We start from the raw sequence: 22,830 nt of genomic DNA, 5'->3' as shown, positions 1-22,830 counted from the left end.
CAGCCAATGGAAGAGAGTTTTTCCTTTTGTTTTTTTACTGAACCTTACCTTGTCTAGCACAAATGTGTGTAGCATATGTGTGTGTGGGGGTGTGTGGGTGTGTGTGTGTGCATGCGTGCGAGGGCGATAAGACAATCGGAAACGAGTGAACGTGTCCTCGGGCTTTTACAAGTGGAGGTTCTGACCCGAGCCCGAGGCGAGCTGTCCGAGTCCGTCAAGAAGATGACAGTTAGGCCCGTGCATGTGTGTGCGTGTGTGTTAGTGGAGCCTGTCATAGCAAAAGTGGAGGTGGAGAAGTCCCCGAGGTGTTTTTTTTTGTGTGTGTGGGGGTGTGTAGGTGTGTGTGTGTGTGTGTGTGTGTGTGCGTGTGTGCCTTTGTATGCGGAAACGCACTCTTTGTGTTCGTGTGTGTGCATGAGCGTGCGTGTTCTGCTCGAGCACCTCGGTCTAGACCGTCTGTCAATCAATTAGCCTCCCTGCCGACCCCAAGGCCGGCTCTTCCTCAGCCGATGGTGCACCTGCTGAGACCAACAAAGAAAAAACCAAGTAAAAGACATTTCTTGTGTCAAGTGTGGGAGGAAAGAAAGATGAACAACAGAAATAATCCACTAATGTCATTGTAGCCAAAAAATGTCATACAATGACACGTCCTTTTGTGAAAGCCCACGATGGCTTCTTCAAACTATTTTAGTTGGTCTCTTATTCATTAACATCGGCGTAAGAGCCAGTTCTTCTTTTGATATATTTTATTTTTTGTGAGGTCCTGCCGTTACAATTCGATATGTAAATGAGCTTTGTTCTGATTGGGTTACTTTTCTTCCTAATTCGATATGGAAAAGAGCTTTTCTCTGATTGGGTAGTTGCTGATATGTGTGCGTATTGTTGCCACTGTAGATATGAAGCTAGGAAGAGGGGACACGGCCCTTTTGAGCTGCGTGCTTATGGCGACGCTAAACGAGTAGGAGCTAAGGCATCAGCGCATTCCGTGCGTGGACGGCAAGAAAACCGAAAACAAAGAATGCCGGCACATTGTGCTTCATGCGCTCGGGCACAGCACCTGGAAATTACGACAAGAGAAATGGGAATAACCTTGCTAAGCAAAAATATCTTTGCTGCTTTTGGTATTGATTGCTCACTTTTTTTGAAAATTGGTTGATAAACGGGCGAGCAACGACTTGATTTAAATTTCCATGAATTTGCCCCTACCAAAATGGCTGCCACTTGGGCACGGTTGGCGTATTTTGTCTTCATATCTGTGGCAACGGGACGGCTTGGGGTCCCCCTGGAGGAACTTTTTTTTTTTTGTTGTTGACTTTGCAACCGTCTAGAGACAAATCTGAGGCGGACTGATCAATGTTTGTCTCCGTGTGGCTGTGTCGCTTTGCACAAGACGCAGGCGTGTTGTCGCTGTTCGGTCATTTTTCCTGCGCTGAGTGGGCGTGTACAGTATAGCTAGCCAGCCACAACTCATTACCGCCAGTTAGCTTGGCACCTTGCATTCCTCCGACCGGGAAAGCAGAACGTTTGCCTGTCTGTTGGCCGTGGGCGCACCTTTTTTCACATGGGGGCAGTTACCATGACATCATCAACAAACCTTGTTGCAATTCGTTTGTAGAGTCCAAATCGATGCTGTCGTCCAAATTTCGAGCGGCCGCTGTCCGTGCCGCATATGCTGCGCAGCCCTACATTGTGCGATAAAAATAAAAAACACAGCTACTGGACAGTTTCCACAATAAAAGTGGATGTGAGAGGGTGCCCCCGGCTGGCTGTGTGGGTCTCAGGTCACTGAAGGGTTAGCCTGGGCGGACAAACAGGAAGTAGGCCAACAACAACACACAGACATAAACACACGCACGCAAATAAAACGTGTCGAGCTATGAAAGGTGCGCGCACCTGTCTAAAAGTATAAACATAAAAACTCATCCATGCCCTTGGCTAGGACTGTCCTTGCTTTCTCGCTCTCTCTCTCTCCCACACACACGCACGTGCACACAGTTTAACCGCAGGTGCTGAAAACACACACACACACACACACTTTAAGTGTATCTCTTTCAGCATTTATACACAACAAAACCGAGGTAACAAATATATAGTGATTTTTATTTTGTATTTTCATTTTTTTTAGCAAGTGTCTTTACGGTTATTGGTGAAAGCCACCCATAGAATTTAGAATAGAAATAGAAATCCCTTTATTGTCATTGTACTCAAGTGTGCAACGAGATTAGAGGGCTCCCCTCTCCAGTGCAATACAACAATAATACAGACAAATATATAAATTAGATAAATAAAGAAGACAGTGCAATGGAATTCAGTACTGAATAGGGCATATAGAAACACATCACAATGCTGTTTTGCGAGGTTAGGGTGGTCTCGTGTGTGTGTGAGAGTTCAGTATGGAGATGGCTCTCGGAAAGAAACAGTTTCTCAGTCTATTGGTCCTTGATTTGATGCATCTGTAGCGCCTGCCAGAGGGCAACAGGTCGAACAGGTGTGAGTTTGGGTGGGTATTGTCATTGACGATGTTGAGAGCCCTTCTGAGGCACCGGGCGGTGTAGATGTCCGACAGTGGGGGGAGAGGGCAGCCAATAATCCTTTGCGCTGTTTTGACTGTCCTCTGGAGCCTCACTCTGTCTGCCTCAGTGCAGCCGCTGTACCAGGTGGAGACACAGTACGTCAGCAGGCTCTCGATGGACGAGTGGTAGAAGGCCAGCAGCAGCTTCCTGTCCAGGTTGAATTTCCTGAGGACTCTCTAATTAAGACGTTGAAGAATATAGAAATGGAATATGATTCAAAGATTGAACATTACAGCAAATATGATGTAAATGCGCTTCATTAGAGGTGTACAAACGTGCATTGGACTCAAATACAGATTAGCTCAGCTTTTTATTACCTTTCTTTTCTTTTTCCAGTTTTGCCGTCTTTTCTTCTGATGAGCTCAGTAAAAAAAAAAAAAAAAAAAACAGCCCTTGCAGTAAAATGACTTCCTATTCAAGGCTGCTTGAAAATGATGAATAGATCCATAAAATAAAGGCCCAAACTCATAAAATGTGTCAGCTCAAGATGATTAGCGCAATGCACACACATACGCGTATACGCACTCGCACGCACGCAAACGCGCAGTGAAGCAGCTTGGGGACATGTAGGCGTATAAATAAAGCGCACCTTCATTGCATTCTGCGGGTATTTTCACTCAGCGCTTGCTTACACACACTTGCATATGAACGCACGCAAACACACACACCGGCATTAAATTGTGTGTGATGAAATGTGCGTAATTTACACGGAGCTTAGATACGATGAAGAAAACCTTGTCATGTAGGCCACGTGGGCACTCCTGAAGATGGTGGTGGGCCTCTTGGGGGGGATCTGTGGGACGGGTTCTTGGGGGGGGGTATGTGTTGTTATGTTATGTTATGCGTATTTTGGCAGCAATTCAAGCCTCACGTCATTTGGAATCGGATTTCCTCAAGCTTAGCACACCTAACTTCGGTCCATTTAGCCCGATGCTAACATTCGCTCCGTCTCCAAGGGTCGACTGAGCTGCTTTCAAGACTTGTTATGAATATTCACGTATATTTATGGACCTCGGGCTCGGTTTAGAAGTCACGCGAGCAAGCAAAAACAACAACATCAAGCTCGTATTGCTCGCCGGCATGCACGCGCGCGCGCGCAAACACGCGCACCCTGCAGTGATCAAGATGAGCGGCGCTCACGCTAACCGCTGCAGCCACCCTGAGGCGGCCGCGCAGCTATCAGCGGCCCTTCACGTGAACTCGAGCTAACACGCGGCGACATGAGGCAGCGAGTCGCAAAAGCCAAACCGACGAGACGTACGCCGAGCGGCCCGGTCGAGACGGGACGGACGGGATCGAGAAGACGCCTGCAGCCACAAGCTTTAAACACTCTCTTTACTGCTCACTTAGATCACGTCGCCGCGCGCACACGCACGCGTACGCCGGCATATGCTTTTAAGCGGCTTAATGAGAATATTTAAAGACGTGGGCCTGCTCGCTGACAGCTGATTTAATGACTGCTAACAAAGAGCCCACACCGTCGGCAGGCGCATGGAGAAGAAACACGCACACACACCGAGTCCGTTGGGATAAGCGCAAACACACACACGCGGTCAAGAACTTAACAACAATTGTGGCGAGCAAAGTCAACATTATTGTGCACGCACACGCTCAAATTTACACGCGTGTTTCTTTCAAATTATTAAAATCGATATTAGGAGATTATTATACTGAAAGAGGTAATTCCAGTACCTCAGTTCATTTTTTTCGTTTATTGACACGCACACTATCAGGAAGAAGCCAAGCATCGATTGTTCATGCTATTCATGACAATTGCCGGCAAGAAGGCAAACTTCAAAATAAAACTTAGTTACCAAATAATATATGGACTTCAACACCCTGCGACGCTTTTATTTTGAAGCTGTGCCCGGCCGATTGTTGTGGTGTCATTGCTGACTTCACATGTCTCCCACACTCTTTTTGGAGCTTCCATTGCTGTCACAAGCTGTTGCTATCGACGACAGCAACACAATGTTGTCTTGAAATAATGTTAAATCGCCAATCAAGGGCGCTAAAAAAAGAAATGACTTTATTACACTGACATTGTATTGTACGGCGCCTGCGTTTGCCGCTAGCTGCGCTAGCAACACTGAAGTTCATCGACCGAAATGACTGCCCACTTTGATGCTGGCAGACTGACTGTTGCCGTTCCTACTGATCATTTCTACATAAATCAGACTTCCTTAAGTGTGCTTCTGACGTCACTTTGTCTCATAGACAAAAATCTTAAGGGGAAAGATTGATCTAAACTCTCTCAGATCAAAACAGTGTGATTCTTTGCAGAGTTGGAATTTAATTGTGGAAATATGAATTTTTACCAGATTATTTGATAGAATTTTCAGTAGGATATCCGAATAGCTAAATATTTAATCGCTGCAGCCATGATTGTCTCCCATGACACCATTGAAGTTGCAAATTTCAAATGCATGGACGGATTTGCCATTTTAGGTTTAAAAGTTGCCTCTCCCACTTAGGTTTGTGTGTGTTTGTGTGCGTGCATGTGTGTGCGCATGCGTTTAGGAACTTTAATTATGTGCAACACGAATTGGGTTCGGCTACCTTGTAACCTTCAGTTGCACTTGAGAGAGCACACGACACAACTGGCTGCCATTGACACACACACACACACACACACACACGCACATGATTAGATTCATGTGCTCCCCTCAAATTGCTGTAATTGTTTTTCAGTTTCCCAAAACACACTTTTCCCTCAGCTCATTAACACACACAGGCACACACGCGCGCGCACAAGGATCAGGTCTCGTCACTGTTGCGGCCTCATCTCGTTGGAGGATTATATCGTCGTGACGACTTTTGAAGTCTTCTCACAGCTCATTATCTGGCCACACTTGCTGGGTGCTCTGGAATCAAGGAGGGGCTTTATTTGGCAGCACACACCTAATCCCTGTCACACACACCGTTTGCAAATGCATACACACTGGGATTGATGCTGATGCGGCGTTTATACAAACGCCAAAAGATCAGCAAGGCTTTTTTTTTTTTTTTCAACCCAAAAGCGATGACATCATAGAAAGAACATGGTTGACTTTTTTTCTTTCCCCATGCTGTTGAGCTAATCTTGTTTCCGAAAAACATTTGCCAGAAAACATCTCTTGTAATTTTCATTCAGGTGTGTGCATGTGAAAACTTGCGTGTGTGTGTGTTTGCGCGAATGCGTGCGTGTACATGTGTGCGCGTGTTGCCAAAAAGTAGAAGCATCCACCGGCTGCACCCCCCCACACTCCCTTTTCCCATGTCCCCCATGGAATATTGATGTTGCTGCTGTTTACATCTCCCGACTTTGATTTCTTTGCTTCCTAACGAGATGAGTGAGGGGGCGCGTAATGCTAATGACGCGGCGGCACGTTGATGAATTCATTGCGACCACTTTGAGGAAGGCGTCAAGCTGCAGCTTCTTTTCATACGACTTACGATGGATTCATTTCAAGTGGATGCACGCACGCACACACACACACGCACACCCCCTTGCTCATGAACACATACTTTGTGTACACTAACTCACGCAGCACACACACACACCCCAGCAAAACACACATTCACTAGACATCTATGCTAAAGACACAGACACACATTGATGCACTAATACACACGCACACACACGCATGCACACTCATATCATAGGGCACACCCATGTACACGCAGGTCAAACACACATTCACGCGCACCCACACACACACACACTATAAATAGGACACACGTCCTGAATGCACATATGCCACTCACTCACTCACTCACTCACTCACATTTTACACCAACTCTCAAACCATATAACAACACACGCACACGCACACGTGCACGCACGCACGCGCACGCACTGAGTGGCACACAGACAAACTCATCCATCTGGCAGTACACGTTGATGCAACCGTTGCGGTTGAAGACATCAGAGATGACATCATCTTTGTTTTTTTATTTCATTTTTTGCTGGTCAGAAGCGCAGAAGTTTGACAAATGGTTTCTAATGAGCCGTCGAGCAAGCAGGCAAGCGATTCGTCACGCCGAGGAAAATCAAACCTGTATGTCCAACCCTACCTCAACTTTTTGGAGACACGAGCATGGTGTTGCTTGTTCAACCAAACCACATCCAGTCAATTTACAAAAGTCCGTTAGCGTAATGCTAACACACAATGAAAAACACCATAGACGGGCTAAAGCAGCTAACATTGATGTTGATGAAGGTATAATCCAACCTTGTATCAGCACCTTGTCCAAGTTTCAAAACCTCATTTGAAACCCTAACCCTGTCTTGTAATGCAAAACATCATTTGAACCTCTGACCCTTTTTGGAAACAGTCATTTGAGACCCGAAATTGAAATCCGAACTTGGATTTTGAAAAATGAATTTCCAACCTTAATCCAGTCTTGTCACCCTAATTGTAACTGAAACCACAGTTTGAAATACTAATTTGACACCCTACCCCATGTTTGAACCCATACCTTGGATCTCTAACCTTCCTGTGACACCTTATTGCAGCGGGCAAAAAAACTGGCCCCCCGCCAAGTGTCTCTCCAACGTACGTGTGACAAATGCCGCCAGCGACAAAGCGTAAAGAAGAAGCGAGCACTAATTGATTCCACAAATAAATCCATGCAAATTAAACGCCGAGCGTCAGAGCATACGGCTAATTAGCGCTGCACGTGTGGGAGTGGGGGTAAGGCAGCGAGGGAGTGGGCGTGATTAGCGCCCCGGGCTAGCGATGAAGGCTAATGTGGCGCAAAAGTAGCGCAATGAAGCCATGTAATCGCGTTGACATTGGAGCGATCGTGCGCTGCGCGCGTGACCCTCGCAGACACTTCCTTAGGTATGCACACACCAACACAACAAGTGTTTCAAGTAAGAAAATATTATTTGAAACCCTAACTCTGTCTTAAAACTATCATTTGAGACCCTACCTTGGATTCAAAGCCTAAAAACCAAGCCCTCGCCCATGTTTGAAAACCTAATCTAGGCTAGAAACCCAAACTTGAAAGGCTTACCCTAGCTTGAAACCCAACCCTTGACACCCTAACTTGAAAAGCTGGAACTTCGGCTTGAAATTCCAACTTGAAGTCCCTACCCCTCTATGAAAACCAAAATATAAATCATTAATTGCTCCCCAAACGCTTGTCTTAAAACCTTCATTTGAAGTTTGTAAGCAGAAGCCTATTTGAAAACCTAGTTTGACACCTTAATTTGAAACCCTAACCTGTGTTTGCAGGCATCTTCGTGTTTGAAGCGGTAACTTGGTCCGTTTGTGATACGTCTCTGACTGTTCACTTCATGCTGTGTGGTTTTTGCGTGTTTTGTTGTTCTGACCGTTTGCGCTTTTTTTCCCCTGGCTTGCAGGCGGGTGCACCTTCGAAGACTCGTACAGCAGCTGCGGCTACAGCGTGTCGCTTGGAACCAGCGGCTTCACGTGGGAGCAGGACCGAACCACGCACGCAGGTACGCCCGCGCCGGCCGGTTGGGTGAAGCGGCACATGGTTCTGCGCAAACTCCACCGGCAACCATAACACTGCCGGATTGAAACCGTCAATTAAACGTCTGGCTTCAAACCCTGCTTTCATACGTAATCCCTAGCTGGGAATTGTGCTTTTTCCGCCATTGTGATTTCGCCAATTTGTGGTGGTGAACGTCGTAGCAGAACCGCTGACATCGTAACGCAACATCCGCTAACATCACAATTAGCACACACACACGAGCAGCGGTAACGGGCTGGACCGGCACAATGCTGGCATTTTTGTGGGCGTGTCGCTGCCAGAGGTTGAAGGTCCTCCTGGCAGTGTGCCGCTGATTGGAGAGCTCTCGTCTCTTGATTGCGCGGCTGATTAGTGGGCGTGCGCTCGGCCGCAAATGAGAAACGCCGCAAAGTGCTTTATTTTTTCTTTCTTTGATGATATTTTTTTTTTCCCCAAGCCGCACATGATGGGTTGCTTTGTTTGTTTTGTCACTTGCTTTTTTTCCCCCTCTCTCGCATCAACAGAACATTTTACAGTTTTTTTCTGGAGCTTTCATGTGCCAAAGTTTTCATCCCAAACACTAATTTACAAGTCAAAACAATGTCAAATGTCCAAAAACAAATATGGTGCATGTTAGGGTAATTGGGTCTGCTTTGGTGGGAATTGTCTTTGATGTGAAGGAGATTACACCAAGGTTAAAGTTCACATTGAATGAGCACGTCATAGCGCAAATGTTTTGACGTGTTTTGGCAATGTCTGCTCATTTTTTAAATGCCGTGAGAAAAAAAAAAATTTTTTTTGTTAAAAATATCCTACCTGGCCGCTCTCACTCAAACAAATCTACACCAGAAAACAATCAATTAAATTTTTCCCAAACACATCAAGTCAATTCAAATTTTTTTATTTCAACAATATATGACGTTTGGAATGGAATCTTTGGATCCTTTATTGGCTTGAAATGGTGCCAAATCTTCAGAAAAGCTAACGTACAAAATAAAATTGTGGCAAACCACATCAAGTCATACCTCAGTTTAACTTAACGGACTCAGAGCAAAGTCTCTACATTTGCCGTTATTTTGTCTGAATGCACTCGCATGTTGCCATGTTGAACAAAAATCGACTTTTTCAGCTGAGAAATGTCAGCATTTGCCTTCCATGTTGAGGGAAGCTAATGCACATTTCAACACAGGTGACACGTCGGGGCGGCTCTTTGTCAAGACTTTCGGCGTTTCTTTGTCAGCTTTCAGCAAGCGCTTAACACAACGGCACCGCGCCTTTGACAGCGAATGAAGTGCACGTGAAGAGACTCGCTGGCGGTGGATTTGGAAAAGACTCGCTCGCAGGCAGCGAGGCGGCGGGCGCGCAGCTGTCAGGCGAATGCTTTGAGCTCTCAGCTGGAGTGGCGCTCGGGCAGATAGAGCTGTCAGCGGAGAACGCAACTCGCGCACAACCGCCGCGTCGCAGCGCCGCTCTTAACGACCTTGGCCTACCCTCTGCTAACTTTTTGGAAAACAAACGCGAGCGCAACAGAAGGCGTGGCAGACGTTTCGGAGGGATGCGCCGGCAAGATAAATTTGGATTGGACATGAGCAGGATGCCCTCTTTTTGAGCTATTTTTGCCGGGCATAACTGATTTTCAACGATCAAATAATTTCCTGAAAGAAATTCATCTCCATGATGAGGTAAAACCGTGAAGAAAGTGGATGATGATCTTTCAACCGCTCATACATGTTGTTTTTATACATCAAAGACAGATTTTTTTTTTTCACCTCGGCTATATAGTTGTGAGGGTGTGTGAGAGAAATGCTCTCAGACGGAATGGGTAAAAAACAAAACAAAACAAGAAGCAAAGCAGACAGTGGCAGAGCATCCATCAGGGGGAGCAATAAACGAGCATTTTTAAGAGGCAGGCAGCGTATAAAAGCCGGCGCGCTGGAGTAATGGCTCCCCGCGGGCCCCGGATAACTCTCGCTGTTTATTTGCCCGTCTCGGAGCCGCGCCAATAATGGCGCAAAATGACACGGCAGCCGCTGCCGCCGCTGCGGCAGCAAAGAGGCGCCTTCGTTTTTTTTTCTGCTCCTTCATTTGCAGTTAGCGGGCCAGATGATGATGCGGCGCGGGTCCTCATTACACCATCCGGATGGACGCCAATGGACCCCCCTCCCCCCCACCACCCCCCGAGCCCGCCCGTGTTGAGACTTTGTGTGCTCTTTGATAGCGGCGGGATAGTCCCAAAAGTTATTTCCGGATTCAGGGGAATAGAAACCAAAGAGCCACTTAGGATGGGAAATCGGAACGAAGCCAACATACGACAAATTATGTCAATCAGTCAGATTTATTTTGTTTTTCTAACCTATTTTTTATAACTTTAAATACAATGCATCAATAAACCAAGGAAACATTTTTGCCGTCACAGAGAAGTTGCCACTTGATAGGGCAAGTAAATAGTATATATATTGATAGTTTGTAACTACCTTAGAAATTAAGCTTTCAAGTAACAGTCGCGATTTCATTAAAGACAAAATTTGGACCATTTTTGAGTTGACATTTTTCAACAACACAAACAATTAAGTTGTCAATGAACCGCACAGTCATTGGCAAATATCAAAGAAACTCCTTTTTGTAAACATCCAGGACAATTTTGTGTTGTCAGCAAAACTTCAATTTATCTCCCTATCGCTCTCTCTTTCTTTCTTTTTCTCTTTCTTTTTAACAATAGTCAACAACAAACCTGACATACACCTTTTGACAATCTTCAAAGACCACTTTAAGATGTCAACAAAACTAACGTAACGTACGGCGTTGTTGAACACAGTCGTCATAAAAAACAATGACTGACTGTACACAACAATGGGCTAGTAGTTAGCGGCTAGCTTCCTCTCCTTTTCATTTTTTTTTCTTTTCTTCTTCATGGTTTTGACAGGGACTGGTCTTTTGGTTTTTTGTTAACTCGGACTCGAACTGTTGGATTTTGTTGCGTCAGGCTGCCGAAGATGTTTTTTTTTCCCCCCTCTTTGTGTTTTTCTTCTCGTCTGCTGACAGCCGGCATTGAGACGCATAAATTATCCATGTGCCGTGTTGCCATCACAAGCGCCAGCACAAAGTCAAAATCTTGTGTCGCCGTCGAGTCCTGCGGGTGCTAAAGAGACGCGTTTTACATCTCTCAAGTAGAACAAGAAGCAGAGGAAGATGAAAAACAAGAAGAAGGGAAACAAAAAGAAGGTGGCGCTCGCTGGCTGGCTTGTTTTTGACGCTAAAGTTAGAAAAAAAAAAAAGCGCTAAACTTTGCCGAGTTTGACCTGGTTCCTTCAAAGAGTCACAACTGGAAATTTTATCTTTATAAAAAAAGAAATTCTTTGATCTGAATGTGCATGAGCCCCACGAAGTCGGACAACACAAACAAAATTCCCACTCCAACCACCAAATGCGACCAATCTGCCCACCGCCATCCGCCAGCTGAAGTCACATCATACACTTAATATCATTCTTGCATGTGACAAAACACATCATCACACAAATCAAAGATTTAAAAAAATTAAATAGTGAAATACACAGACAAATCTAGCTAGCGAGCTAGCTAGCTCGGTAGCTAGCTGTCTGCTTATCTAAACAGTTTTATTTTTTACCTTTTCATTTTCCTTTACCATACAATTTTTTTGCCTGAATTTATTGTTATTGACCATGGTTCTTTCATTCCACTGGATTAATTCTTTAATCAGTTTTTATCTTCACACACGCACACACACGCGCGTCGTGATTGAGGATGTGGTGCGGATGGAGTACCGTGTAAATCTGGCGCTGGCCTGTGGCGGCCTTCCAGAGAGCAGACCCGTGTCGTAAAACACCTTCAAACGCACTCAACGGGCAGAAGGTTTTTTATGTGGCGGTTGCCGGCCTTCTGGGAGGGGAAGTGCACACAAGCACGCACACACATGCACGCACACATAGCGGAATGACCGTGACAATCTAGAATACGTTGTGATCCGAGACAAAGAAAACATTCCGCCTCATGACCCCTACTGCGCTGCTGCGTGTTCACTTTGTAATGCAAAAAAAAAAAATCACATCCTCCTCACTCCTTCATGTCATATATACAGTATATATTTTCTTATATATCGTCTCGTACAGCTAACAAATACTTTCAGTCGGGATCAGCTCGTATAAGCAGCGGCATGAAACAATAATAGGTAGGAAAACTCCAATTGAGTGGCGGCGCAGTGCAGAAATGGCCTTTTGTAAATAGAAAGACGGAAAAAAAGAAAATAAGTGAAGGAATGAAGTCGAGCATTATTGATGTAAAGTATACAAAGCCCCGCATGTCCGTTGTAAACGCCAAAGTCATCATTTGCTCATTTTCACAAAGCTTCCTTTATTGTCGCCAGAACATTCATCTTTGGTGTTTTGTTTTTGTGTCGTCAATGAACTGTGGGAACACCACAACACAACGTCAACGCTTTAATGTTGCTGTGGTCACAGGTGTGTCGTCTACCTGCTTACGCTCATAATGATGAAGTCACTTGGTTCCTCGGGTGTGATTATACGGATTTTAATCTTCGTTATATACGCGTGGTCTGTTCGTAGCATGTAGTTGAACGCAACATTTATGGTTGATATTGCATTGTGTGTGTGTGTGTATGTGTGTTTTATTTTTTATTTTTTTAAACAAATCATAACTTTTGGTTAGCACGATTCGATTTCTGCCTTCCTGTGGGGAGTTTGATATTTCCCCCCCGTGCCTGCGCGGGTCTCCTCCGGGTACTCCGGTTTCTTCCCACATTCCAAAAACATTTTTGTTCCAAAAAAGAACAATTGCGATTATTTTTTTTTTAATTTATATATTTATTTCTTTTTCATCAATCTTAGCATGTTAGTAATGTTAATAAGGATGTAAAATCAATATTAAAAAAAAAATTAAGGGGTAAAACAAAACAGCATATCTTAGCAGATAGTAGATAAATGACGCATCTTTTTTTTGGTGTGTGATGTTCAGGCGGCGTGATGGCGGTGAACGCGTCGGGCCGGGCGTCGGGTCAGCGCGCTCACCTCTACATGCCTAAGCTGAAAGAAAACGACACCCACTGCATCGACTTCCTCTACTCCATATCGGGCCGCGACGGCGCCAGCCCCGGCACCCTCAACGTCTACATCAAGGTCGGTCCACGTGTGCTGGTGCGAATCCGCCCATGTTATGTGAACGTGTGCCGTTAGCAACACAAACTAAGCTAGCGGTCTAGAGTGGAGCGCCGTGAAGAAAATTGTGAAGTATGTCAAACGCTTTCTTCAGGTGAATGGCGGCGCTCAGAGCAACCCCGTGTGGAACGTCAGCAACATGGTCACCGACGGATGGCTCAAGGCCGAGCTCGCCATCTCCACCTTTTGGCCCAACTCCTATCAGGTAACTCACGTGCACGCGCACGTGCACACCCGCAGACATAACCTTGGACACAAACACATGCCGAGTTTAACACACTGACACGCGCCTTTTATTTCCCAAGTATTATTTTGAAAGCTCCCCGAAGTTGTTAGTATTCAAGCCGTGTGGTCACATTGCTGACAAGTACAGGCCTGTGTGGGTGTGGGTGCGTGCGTGTGTACGTGCGGGTCAGCGGTGCACGGCGAGGCTGGCAGCCTGTCACTCTGCTGAATGTTAAAATGGACGTCAAACGTGAAGAAAGCTTTGACTTGTTGCTTTTGGACGTTTGGTTGCTAGCGCCAAATGTTCCACTGCCGCCTCCCGTGGCTAAATGAATACCTCTGACAATAGCTGGTTGGAGAAGAAAGAACGAAAATATTTACGTCACAGTGCTTCAGGTGACATTCAAGTATGTCGACCTCAGTAAACATGCGAATAAATGAATTGTTGCGCGTGTCGCAAATAATTGAGAATTTTCAACCTGGTTATCGAAGCATCTCTTCATTTTGATTCTTTAGATTTTTTTTGGTTAATGTGTGGTATGTGCAAAAAAGATATACTGTTACGATAAATGCGTTTATAATGCACAACTGTAGCTGGGAGTGGCAATCAACACCTTAAAGCTTCTTGTTGAATCGCCAAACGGCTGATAAAAATACTCAACACACGTATCTCAAAGCAGAAATTGTCCAGATGACGGCTCGTATCCTGGAAGAATGAGAATGATGACAATTTACTCGACACGGCGATCTCAGCTTCTGACGCAAACACACACACACACACACCTCTGCTCTCAGGGGAAACGCTGAGATTTTCTGTGTGTGTGTGTGTGCGTGCGTGTCTTCCGCTCATCTGTTTCAGTTTTCTTGCTCGTCATCTTCCTCTCCCTCCTCTTCCTCTCCAGGTAATATTTGAAGCCGTTTCCGTCCAGGGCCACCCGGGAGTCATCGCCGTTGACGACATTCGAGTTCTGGCTCATCCCTGCCGTAAGTGACCACGCGTGCGCGCGTGTGCGCGTTTGTGTGTGTGTCGTAATAGCTGACCCTGCACAACTGTGTAGCCCCAGTGAGTATCATCTGCTTACACACACACACACACGCACACACACAGATTGCCAGGCTTGTAGACAGATTGCACAGAGGCAGGAAGAAGGTCCTAACTCAGGGTCTTCATCGCTCAAATTTGACAAGAAACTCGCCTGCTACAAACTGGAAGCAGCAGCCCTCTAATGTACCATAATTACAGTACATCATATTTAAGACCCACACACCACTCATGTACCGTATGTACATCGTATATAAGTTATACAACTTTAATGTGGCGTATTTACATCATATCTAATATTTACATTCTAATTAATGTTGCGTATTTGCATCATATTTAATGTTTATACACATTTATTGACGCCTATGAACATCACATTTCACATTTAGATCAATTTGATGTTGCATATTGACATGCTATTTAATGTTTTATACACATCAAACTTACTATAATTGTATTGTATTTAATGTCTGCACACCTCTTATTTTATTATGATATTATTATCTTATTTATGTGCATCCTATGGAATGTGTCCATCATATTCAATGTTTTAGACAGCTCTGATGTTGCATATGTTCATCATCGTCTTATTTACGCCATCTGGAATGTTCTGTACACCTCGAATGACCATCAGCCGAATGATGGCGGCTAATTTCCATCCCGTCTGCCTGTTGAGCATGTTTGTTTTTTGCGCCCTTCAGGGAAAGCACCTCACTTCCTGCGTCTTCAGAACGTGGAAGTCAACGTGGGTCAAAACGCCTCTTTTCAGTGTACGGCTGGAGGAAAGTGGTCTCAGCATGACAAACTCTGGCTGCAGGTGCGTACGTCTGTCTTGTCACCAACTTGCTTTTTTTTTTTTTTTGACAAGATATAGTTATATATTTCATAATAATACAAGATTGCTTGCAATTGTGCCAATGGTTAAGCGTGGAACTCACGTGCTTTTGTGGCATGCGCAGCAGTGGAACGGCAAAGACACGGCCCTGATGGTGACGCGGGTGGTCAACCACCGCCGCTTCTCGTCCACCGTCAACGTGGGCGACACGTCTCAGCGCGGCACCGGTCGCTACCGATGCGTCATCCGCACCGACGGGGGCTCCGGAGTCTCCAACTACGCCGACCTCATCGTCAAAGGTAAGACCCGCTTCCTTCCCTTAATCCCCGTTTGCAACATTTCATAGACGTCTTCGTCTCAGAGCTGCAAAACACCTCAGAGCAAATACACGAGGCCCTCAGACTCCTCCACAATCTCCACTTGGCTGTAATGCTCCGTTCGTTTGGTTGCCCTCAGTCTCACCAGGATAAAATGCCACTGAGCGCTTTGTTTTCTTGTGGCCCTTTGTCTCGCCTCAGGATAAAATTTGTCCCTGTATAGTGGCGGAAGACTGTGCTTTGTTTTCTTTTTGCCTTTACATCTCAGGATAAAATTTGTTTCCGTGCCGTTGTAGAAGTAAATAGCGGAAACCCTCAATCTCCTCCACAGTGTCCACCTGACTGCAGCAATCCATTTTCTTGTTGGTTTCATTCTGGTCTCGGCTTGAAATACGTCTTGGTGGTTTGTTTTGCTGTTGTCCTGAGTCTCAGGATAAAATTTGTCTTTTTACCGTGGTGGCAGTAAATGCGGAAAATACTCACTGCTCCACAGTGTCCACTGAGCTGCAGCACTTCATTATTTTGTCATCCTCAGCCCCATGTTGTAATAAAATTAGTCTCCAGACAGTGGTGTTGGTAAATACAGAACATTGTCATTTTTCTCCACAGAGTCCATGACTCAAGTAGTTGTGAAACTCATCTTGCTTTGTGTCTGCATGAGTGAGTGTATTCTACTGCCTCTCGATGGCCAAGTCAAGTTTTGCACATCCGAGAGCCGCAATGAATTCATGAAGATGCACAAACTGCCAAATTCTTTGCTTTTGAATTGAATAATGTTAGTACGTCATCTTTTCTCCAATTGTCCCTTATTATATAAAGTATTCGATTTTTTTTTTTGTGGAGGCGGCTGCAATGCATGAATAGCATTAGAGCTCCTGTCTTCCTAGAATTTTTTGGGCTGCGGCTAAATATTATTTCAGTGATGATTAATCTGTCATTTATCTTTTTTTTTTTTTTTTATGAATCGGATAAAAAAAAAAATTCCCTTTCCCTCCATTTATTCATATAATCTCATCAAGATCATCTTTTTTTTATTTGTTGCACCTATAAGACATTTTCCTGCCCTTCGCAACCCTAACTTGAAGTATAGACTCGCTCAGACACTTTTCCAAAATACATAACAAAGATCTGCTTGGTTTAATTCCACACCTGCTGGGGGTGCAGGCACTCCAGACACGCCAACTTTTGTGTACAAGCCATCAAGTAGTCCATTCGACGTAATCTAGTCCCTTGAACGCATGCAGCGAGGCTGTCGTCAAATAAAAAGGCTTCAAATGTCATCTCCTGGCCGCTCAATAAAGCAGGAAAAGAATCTTCCCAACAGGAAGCGTCCTGCCGAGCGACTTATTGACGCGGCAAGGATGTCGTGGGCCCATAATGCCGTTGCGCAGCCGCTGATGGAATTAGGGCGGCGCGACGATCGCTCGCTGTCAGCCGTAATGACATCCCGAGTCCCGCCCACTCCTGCCTCACTCCGAGCAGGAAAATCAGCCTTTGACCAGGCAGCATTATAGACTTCCTGTTCAATTTTGGCGGTGGGTCCTTGAGGCTTTTTGGTCTACGCTTCATGTTCACCAAATTTTGTGGTGATGGATAAAATTGGTGCTGGGGGTTGATTTTAATTTTTTTTTTTTTTTTAAATACCTTTCCATGTGCCTCTTCTGAGTGCAAAATGGCTGACTTGCTGTTCGTTGTTGGGCATGGCTCCTTGCGACTTTGTAATATCACTCCAAATTTCAAAAGTCAGACACTCTTTGGGGGTTGAATCTCCCAAAAATTTCCAGCAGGGGCTGTGCAGTCATTTGTCATCATGAGTAGACCCACAAAAAAAGTCTCACTTGCCATTTTCAGGTCCTTTTGTCCATTTCCAGGTGCCCTTCAAAGATGAACTCCCCTGAGAGATTTTGTCAAAGAGCTACCAAATTTGAAGCCCGTCTGCTAGACAGATGGACAACGCTCAATTGTCAAACATTTGAGCGTTGGCTGTTACGTGTGGGCGGAGCATGGCGCCGCTGATGTCATGAATTGGAAATGTATTACCGTTCAACCGTGCATCTTTGCTTTGAATTATGTCCTATACCCTTTATTGGTGGCAAAAGATGTTTGAATTTGGAGGCAAGCTGGCTTGTGTGTGTCCGTTTGTGTGTGTGCCTGCGCGCTTGCGTGTGTCTGCACGCATGTGTACCCGCGAGCGTGTCACGTTCTGATGAGTTCAGGGACCCAAACTGTCATTACCATCTGTTAGCACGGCACACACTCATACACTGTGTGTGTATATTTTAGTGTGTCCGTGTGTGTGTGTGTGTGTGCGTGGGGGTGCGTATGTGTGCATGTGAAGCTCAGGTGTTGTTAGTCATGCGTCGTGCCAGGGGAAATAGTCCATGATGCCATCAGTGAACAATATCGCACAAACACACTTGCACGCACACACACGCACACACACACACCCTCGCAGCCTCTTGTGGATTTGTGTGCGTATGCGTGCACACACGCGTTGCTAAATCTGGCTCCTCTGTTATCATCCCTCTGGCAACATTTGTGTATTTTTTTTTTTTGGGGGGGTTTTCAAATTCTGATGTTCAACTTTATTTTTTGAGGTGCATGCACCTGTGTGTGTCTTTAAGCGTTAAAATCGTTCTGTGCCTGTTTGTTTGTGTGTTTGTGTGTGTGTGCGTGTGTTTGTCATCCTGCATGGCTAAGTGAAATCGGGGTTAATTAGTGTTTAGAGCACTCAGGTGTGACCGTGCCAAAGAGGTTAGCCGTGTGTATGTGCACGTGGGAGTTCCATGTTCCGACCTTTCAAATCTATGGAGCATGGTCACGTTCTGATTTCTTTTCGAATGAATTTGTACTTTAAAAACGGCATTGTTGTTGTGACCTTAAAGTACAGTTGATAACTGTCTTATTTCTCCTGAGGCGTGGCTTCTTTGACGAGACTCATGATGTCTCAAGATAGTCGTGTCCACCAAATTTTTGGTTTTGAGGTTTAGCCCATTTGAACCATTACAGCTTAAATGTCCAGTTTGAACCAAAATGTGCGACATCCTCTGTGTCTTTTGGGTCATGGCTTCCAGAGACTTTTTTTTTTTTTGTCTGTCATGTGGTGATAGATTGTGCTTTTACATTTTGTGTTGCTCAGTCTAACTGGCTGCGGGGGCTGATTTTTCAAATATTTGGCAATGTTGTGTCGATGCATCACCGTGTGCAGTTTGTGTCGTCCTGCTTTTGTTGTGTTGCTGCGTGTGTGTCGTCTGTCCGTCAGAGATAAGACTCGGTGGGGTGGAGCTTAGATACACAACTGCCAATCAAAACCAGTGGAGGTGTGTGTGTGCGTGTGTGTGTCCCTCTTCAGACACTCCTGGTGGTCCTGAAGCTGATTGTGGTCCCAAAATAACCCCCCAAGTGTGTGTATGTGTGTGCGTTGCTTCGCCCACATACATCTTCTATATATTTGTCCACATAGTAAAAATACCAATAAAAATCAATAGACGCGTGGACAGTGGAGGCCCGTTGGACTTCTGCTGTCCGCCCACAATCCTCCGCCACCACATGTCCACCTTGAGCAACAACAACTACTAGAAAGCGCAACTTTTTAAAATAAATGTGAATGTGAATGCAGATGAAATGTTGCAGAATTGATTGAAATGCTGACATTTAGATGATGAGACGTTGACATTGGATCGGTTTGATTTGATTTATGTTGTAATTCGGTCTTAGAGAATGTGGAATACTCAATAAAAAATGAGGGGATGAGTTGGACAGTTTCTAATTGGACTTATTTGATCAACAAATGTTGAAGGAGGAGCTAAATAAAGTGGTACCTTGAGATCTGTAACCACACGCGTACCTCAAACGGCTTGCTTGTCATATCATCTTTTCCAATTGAATAGAATGGAAATGCTATTGATCGGTTTTGGCCTCCCTTCCTTTAACTCAAGTAGGATTTATTAATGTATCAAATCCAGTCCGAGCTCATTAGTATGCCACTAATATTAATTGTTCTACGCAGAGGATGAAGAATATATGACTGAGTTTTTGTTCAGTCTGTTGCTGCAAGGGCTGAATAATATAGACGCTGATTGGCATTAAGATCGACTGAAAGGCTATGTGGTTGTTATTCTTCTTTTTATGTTAATTTTTGAGTAAACTTCACGTGGGAGTGGTGAAATACAGTAACGGGGTATACCTTGAACTGGCTCATTTTGGGTGTAATTTCACTTCTTGTGCATCTCGTACTGCAGAAGAAAAGTTCCTTGTGTGTTTTACAAAATTGGCCAATAACGGTGATTGTGTCGACCTCTAAATGGTGTCAAAGTTTTGAGTACACCCGTTTTTCTTTTTTCTTTTTTTTTTTTTATCGACTCTATTAATATTCAGATTTTTAATGTGTTTCTAATATTTTAAAAGGGTGCCTCAAGACCTTGAAAAAAATCAAACGGGGAAAATGTGATTAAAAAACATGCCTAGACTTCTCATGGGGATGCATGGTGTGGAATTAAATCACTGCCCACGAAGGAAAGGGCTTTAGTGTGACTGCATTTCCGTATGAGTTCCGTCTTGGAAAATGCAGAATAATGAAAAAGTTGAGAATTCGGGCACTGTGAAACAGGTTCCTTTATTTGTCCTGAACGAGCTGAACAGTTTCAGTTGGCATGGGAAATATGTGAAAATCTGGAAAATTTCCTCTTTGGTCTTTCACACAAAAAATGTGGACGGGGGGAAAAAAAGGCTGTCTTCTTGTTTCCAGCTCAGGAAGTTGTAAAGTCAGTGGCGTCGTTGATATTCCGTGACCATCCTTCCTTTTCTTTCATGTGCATCACCCTCAGTGTGTGTGCGTGTGTGTGCGTGTGTTTGTGTGCGTGCGTGTGATAGAAGGATAGGACACTTCTTAGAGAATTTCTGAGTAGGAATATAAGTAATGCATGACCAGGTATGAGGTGGAGAGGATGACTGAGGAAGAAGAGGAGCAGAGGGGTGAAAAGTTGAAACGAATCAAGCGGAGGAGGAACATGGAAACATGAGCGCAAGTGACTTCAAGACAGGGTCGGGTTTCAAGCATAGGTTAGGTAGACAAAAGTTGAGTTTCAAGTTGTACAGATTCATTGAAAAAAAAAAAAATGCATCGATGTAAAAAGTATTGATTTACAACGCCACGTTAAGCGGAGCCGCTCTCTCATGTCTCTGCTGCTGCAAAAATTAAAAAAAAATAAAATTACGCAGTAGTGGTGCAAAACAGAAGCATTGTGGGTAGTGTAGTTTCATGTCCAGGTAAAAAATATCTTATTTTAGAATTTCTAAGTCGTTTCACCGAATTAGAAAAAAAAAAATCGAATCAATATCGGGGACAGAAACTCAAATCGAATCTAGTCTCGATTGAATCGTTACATCTTCAGTTTCAAGCCGAGGCCAGGCATTGAAGCAAAGATTCCGTGAAGAAGACAAGAGTTATCATTTCAAGGTAGGCTTGAAGACAAGGCGTAGGCTTTTTTCAAGCCTTACTTTGGCTTTCGAATTAGGGTTTCAAACAAAGATTAGGGTATTTCGAGCCAAAGTTGGGGTTTCAAGGTAAGGTTTCAAACAAGCATAAGGGATTCAAGTGAATGTTTAGTACCTGGATTTCAAATTGGAGTCTCTCGACTGGATCAGAGTACCAAGCCGACACACACACACACAGTTTTCGCACTTAGGCAACAGTGTGAGTTTGACTTGAGCACTTGAGAATAAACCTCAGCCAGCGACTCCTCCAGACACTTGCCAGCGGCTGTCAATCACGCACACGCACACACGCACACAAAAGAGCTCATCTAATCTCGCAGGCTGCTGGCGGATCGTTAAGAGAGCTGATTTTTTTATTTGTGCCGGTTGTGTTTATTTCACTCGTGCAAGATGGCAGTGCCTTTAGATGCGAGTGCAGTTTTTTTCCTTGACGACGCTTTCAACTCCAAATATCTCAAATCATCTTTCCCCATTGAAATGAATACAAATGTAATTTCTGAAAAAACATGTTGGAGACGAGCACTCAATCATAATTAACTTAAACAATCAATGAAGCAGTTTTTCATTTGTTTTATTTTTTTTTAAATTGCAATTTGAATGAAAAGAAAAATCGCATTTTGTTGTTCAGCCCGACCTTCCACTGCAAAGGAGCTAACGTAAATTGATGTTGTCGTGTTGCTATCGCCATCTAGTGGCGGCTTTGATTTATCCAAAAATAAAAAACATTAGCGAAGCCACTCGTATCTCAAGGCAACGTTGTGTGGCTGGTGGTTGCATATAAGTGTAAGCGTGTGTGTTTGTTTGTGTGTGTGTGTGTGAGACTGCGTGATTGACAGCTGGCTGGCTGGGCCTGCAGACTCCATCTATAAATTGTATTCATAAATATTCCGAAGCGGCCTTGAGGGAAGCCAAATATTCGGGTCAGTGCACCTTCTCCCACATGTTAATAAAGCCAGTCGGTGTATAAATCTAAATCCAAATATAAATATGAATATAAATATATAAATATGCGCGTGCTCGAAATTGAAGTCGTAAAGAAGCCAAAAGCTTTTAGATGTGACAGGCAGACTGCTTTTCAACTTGCTGTCAACAAACGTGACAAATGAGTTTTACAAGCAAACACTTTCACTTCTTACTTTTGATCAAACCTTTCTTCTCTTCTTTTTTTTCCGTTTTTGTTGTGTTTTGTTTCTTTCACTTCACATTAGTGTCACTTAGCATTGAGCCCGTGGCGGCTTGGCCTTTGACGGACAGCTCAGACAGCGGGAAAGCTCACTATTGGTCTTATTAGCATGAGGAGAACCTGCGATACCACAAAACTGACCACATCGAACCAAAATGCTGGTCTTTCTGGGGCCAGTTCACATCCAAATATATTTCTTCATGAGTTTCTTTCTGAGACTTTTTTGTGGGTGCACTCATGGTCCACATGTCTAGATTCCATTTTGCAAAGTCTAACCTGCTTCAGCAGTTAAATTATTTATAAATTATCGCTACCAGAAGGCTGTAAACTTTGCTGCCATGACTCGTCTTCTTGAGCCTTTATTGGCGGCTCATCTCGTGATAGACATGTCAACCAAAATTCAAATTGCTGCGTGAAACCGGCTGAATTTCCAAAATAATCCAGCGAGTGGTTCCAAGCCATTGTTTTTGGTGCTGTGGCTGCTGCTAAACCTAAACGGTGATTTA

The 22,830-nt window shown here is 44.4% G+C and overlaps 1 protein-coding gene across 2 annotated transcripts in view; it reads left to right on the top strand.

Annotated features, from left to right (window-relative positions):
- ptprt (protein tyrosine phosphatase receptor type T) overlaps positions 1–22,830 on the top strand; it is a 107,929-nt gene that overhangs the window by 5,740 nt on the left and 79,359 nt on the right. For both annotated transcript variants that reach the window (XM_088308306.1, XM_088308307.1), the window contains exons 2-7: positions 7,924–8,022; positions 13,027–13,187; positions 13,321–13,431; positions 14,354–14,435; positions 15,195–15,310; positions 15,453–15,627. In XM_088308306.1, the coding sequence (XP_088164432.1) occupies positions 7,924–8,022; positions 13,027–13,187; positions 13,321–13,431; positions 14,354–14,435; positions 15,195–15,310; positions 15,453–15,627 (744 nt within the window). The remainder of the gene's footprint in view (positions 1–7,923; positions 8,023–13,026; positions 13,188–13,320; positions 13,432–14,353; positions 14,436–15,194; positions 15,311–15,452; positions 15,628–22,830) is intronic.

Source organism: Idiotropiscis lumnitzeri, chromosome 11, assembly GCF_059441095.1.
Source record: "Idiotropiscis lumnitzeri isolate Australia: NSW breed Sydney's pygmy pipehorse chromosome 11, RoL_Ilum_1.0, whole genome shotgun sequence".
Classification (NCBI taxonomy): domain Eukaryota; kingdom Metazoa; phylum Chordata; class Actinopteri; order Syngnathiformes; family Syngnathidae; genus Idiotropiscis; species Idiotropiscis lumnitzeri.
The sequence above is the reverse complement of the archived record's forward strand: the minus strand, read 5'-3'. Positions and strand labels throughout refer to the sequence as shown.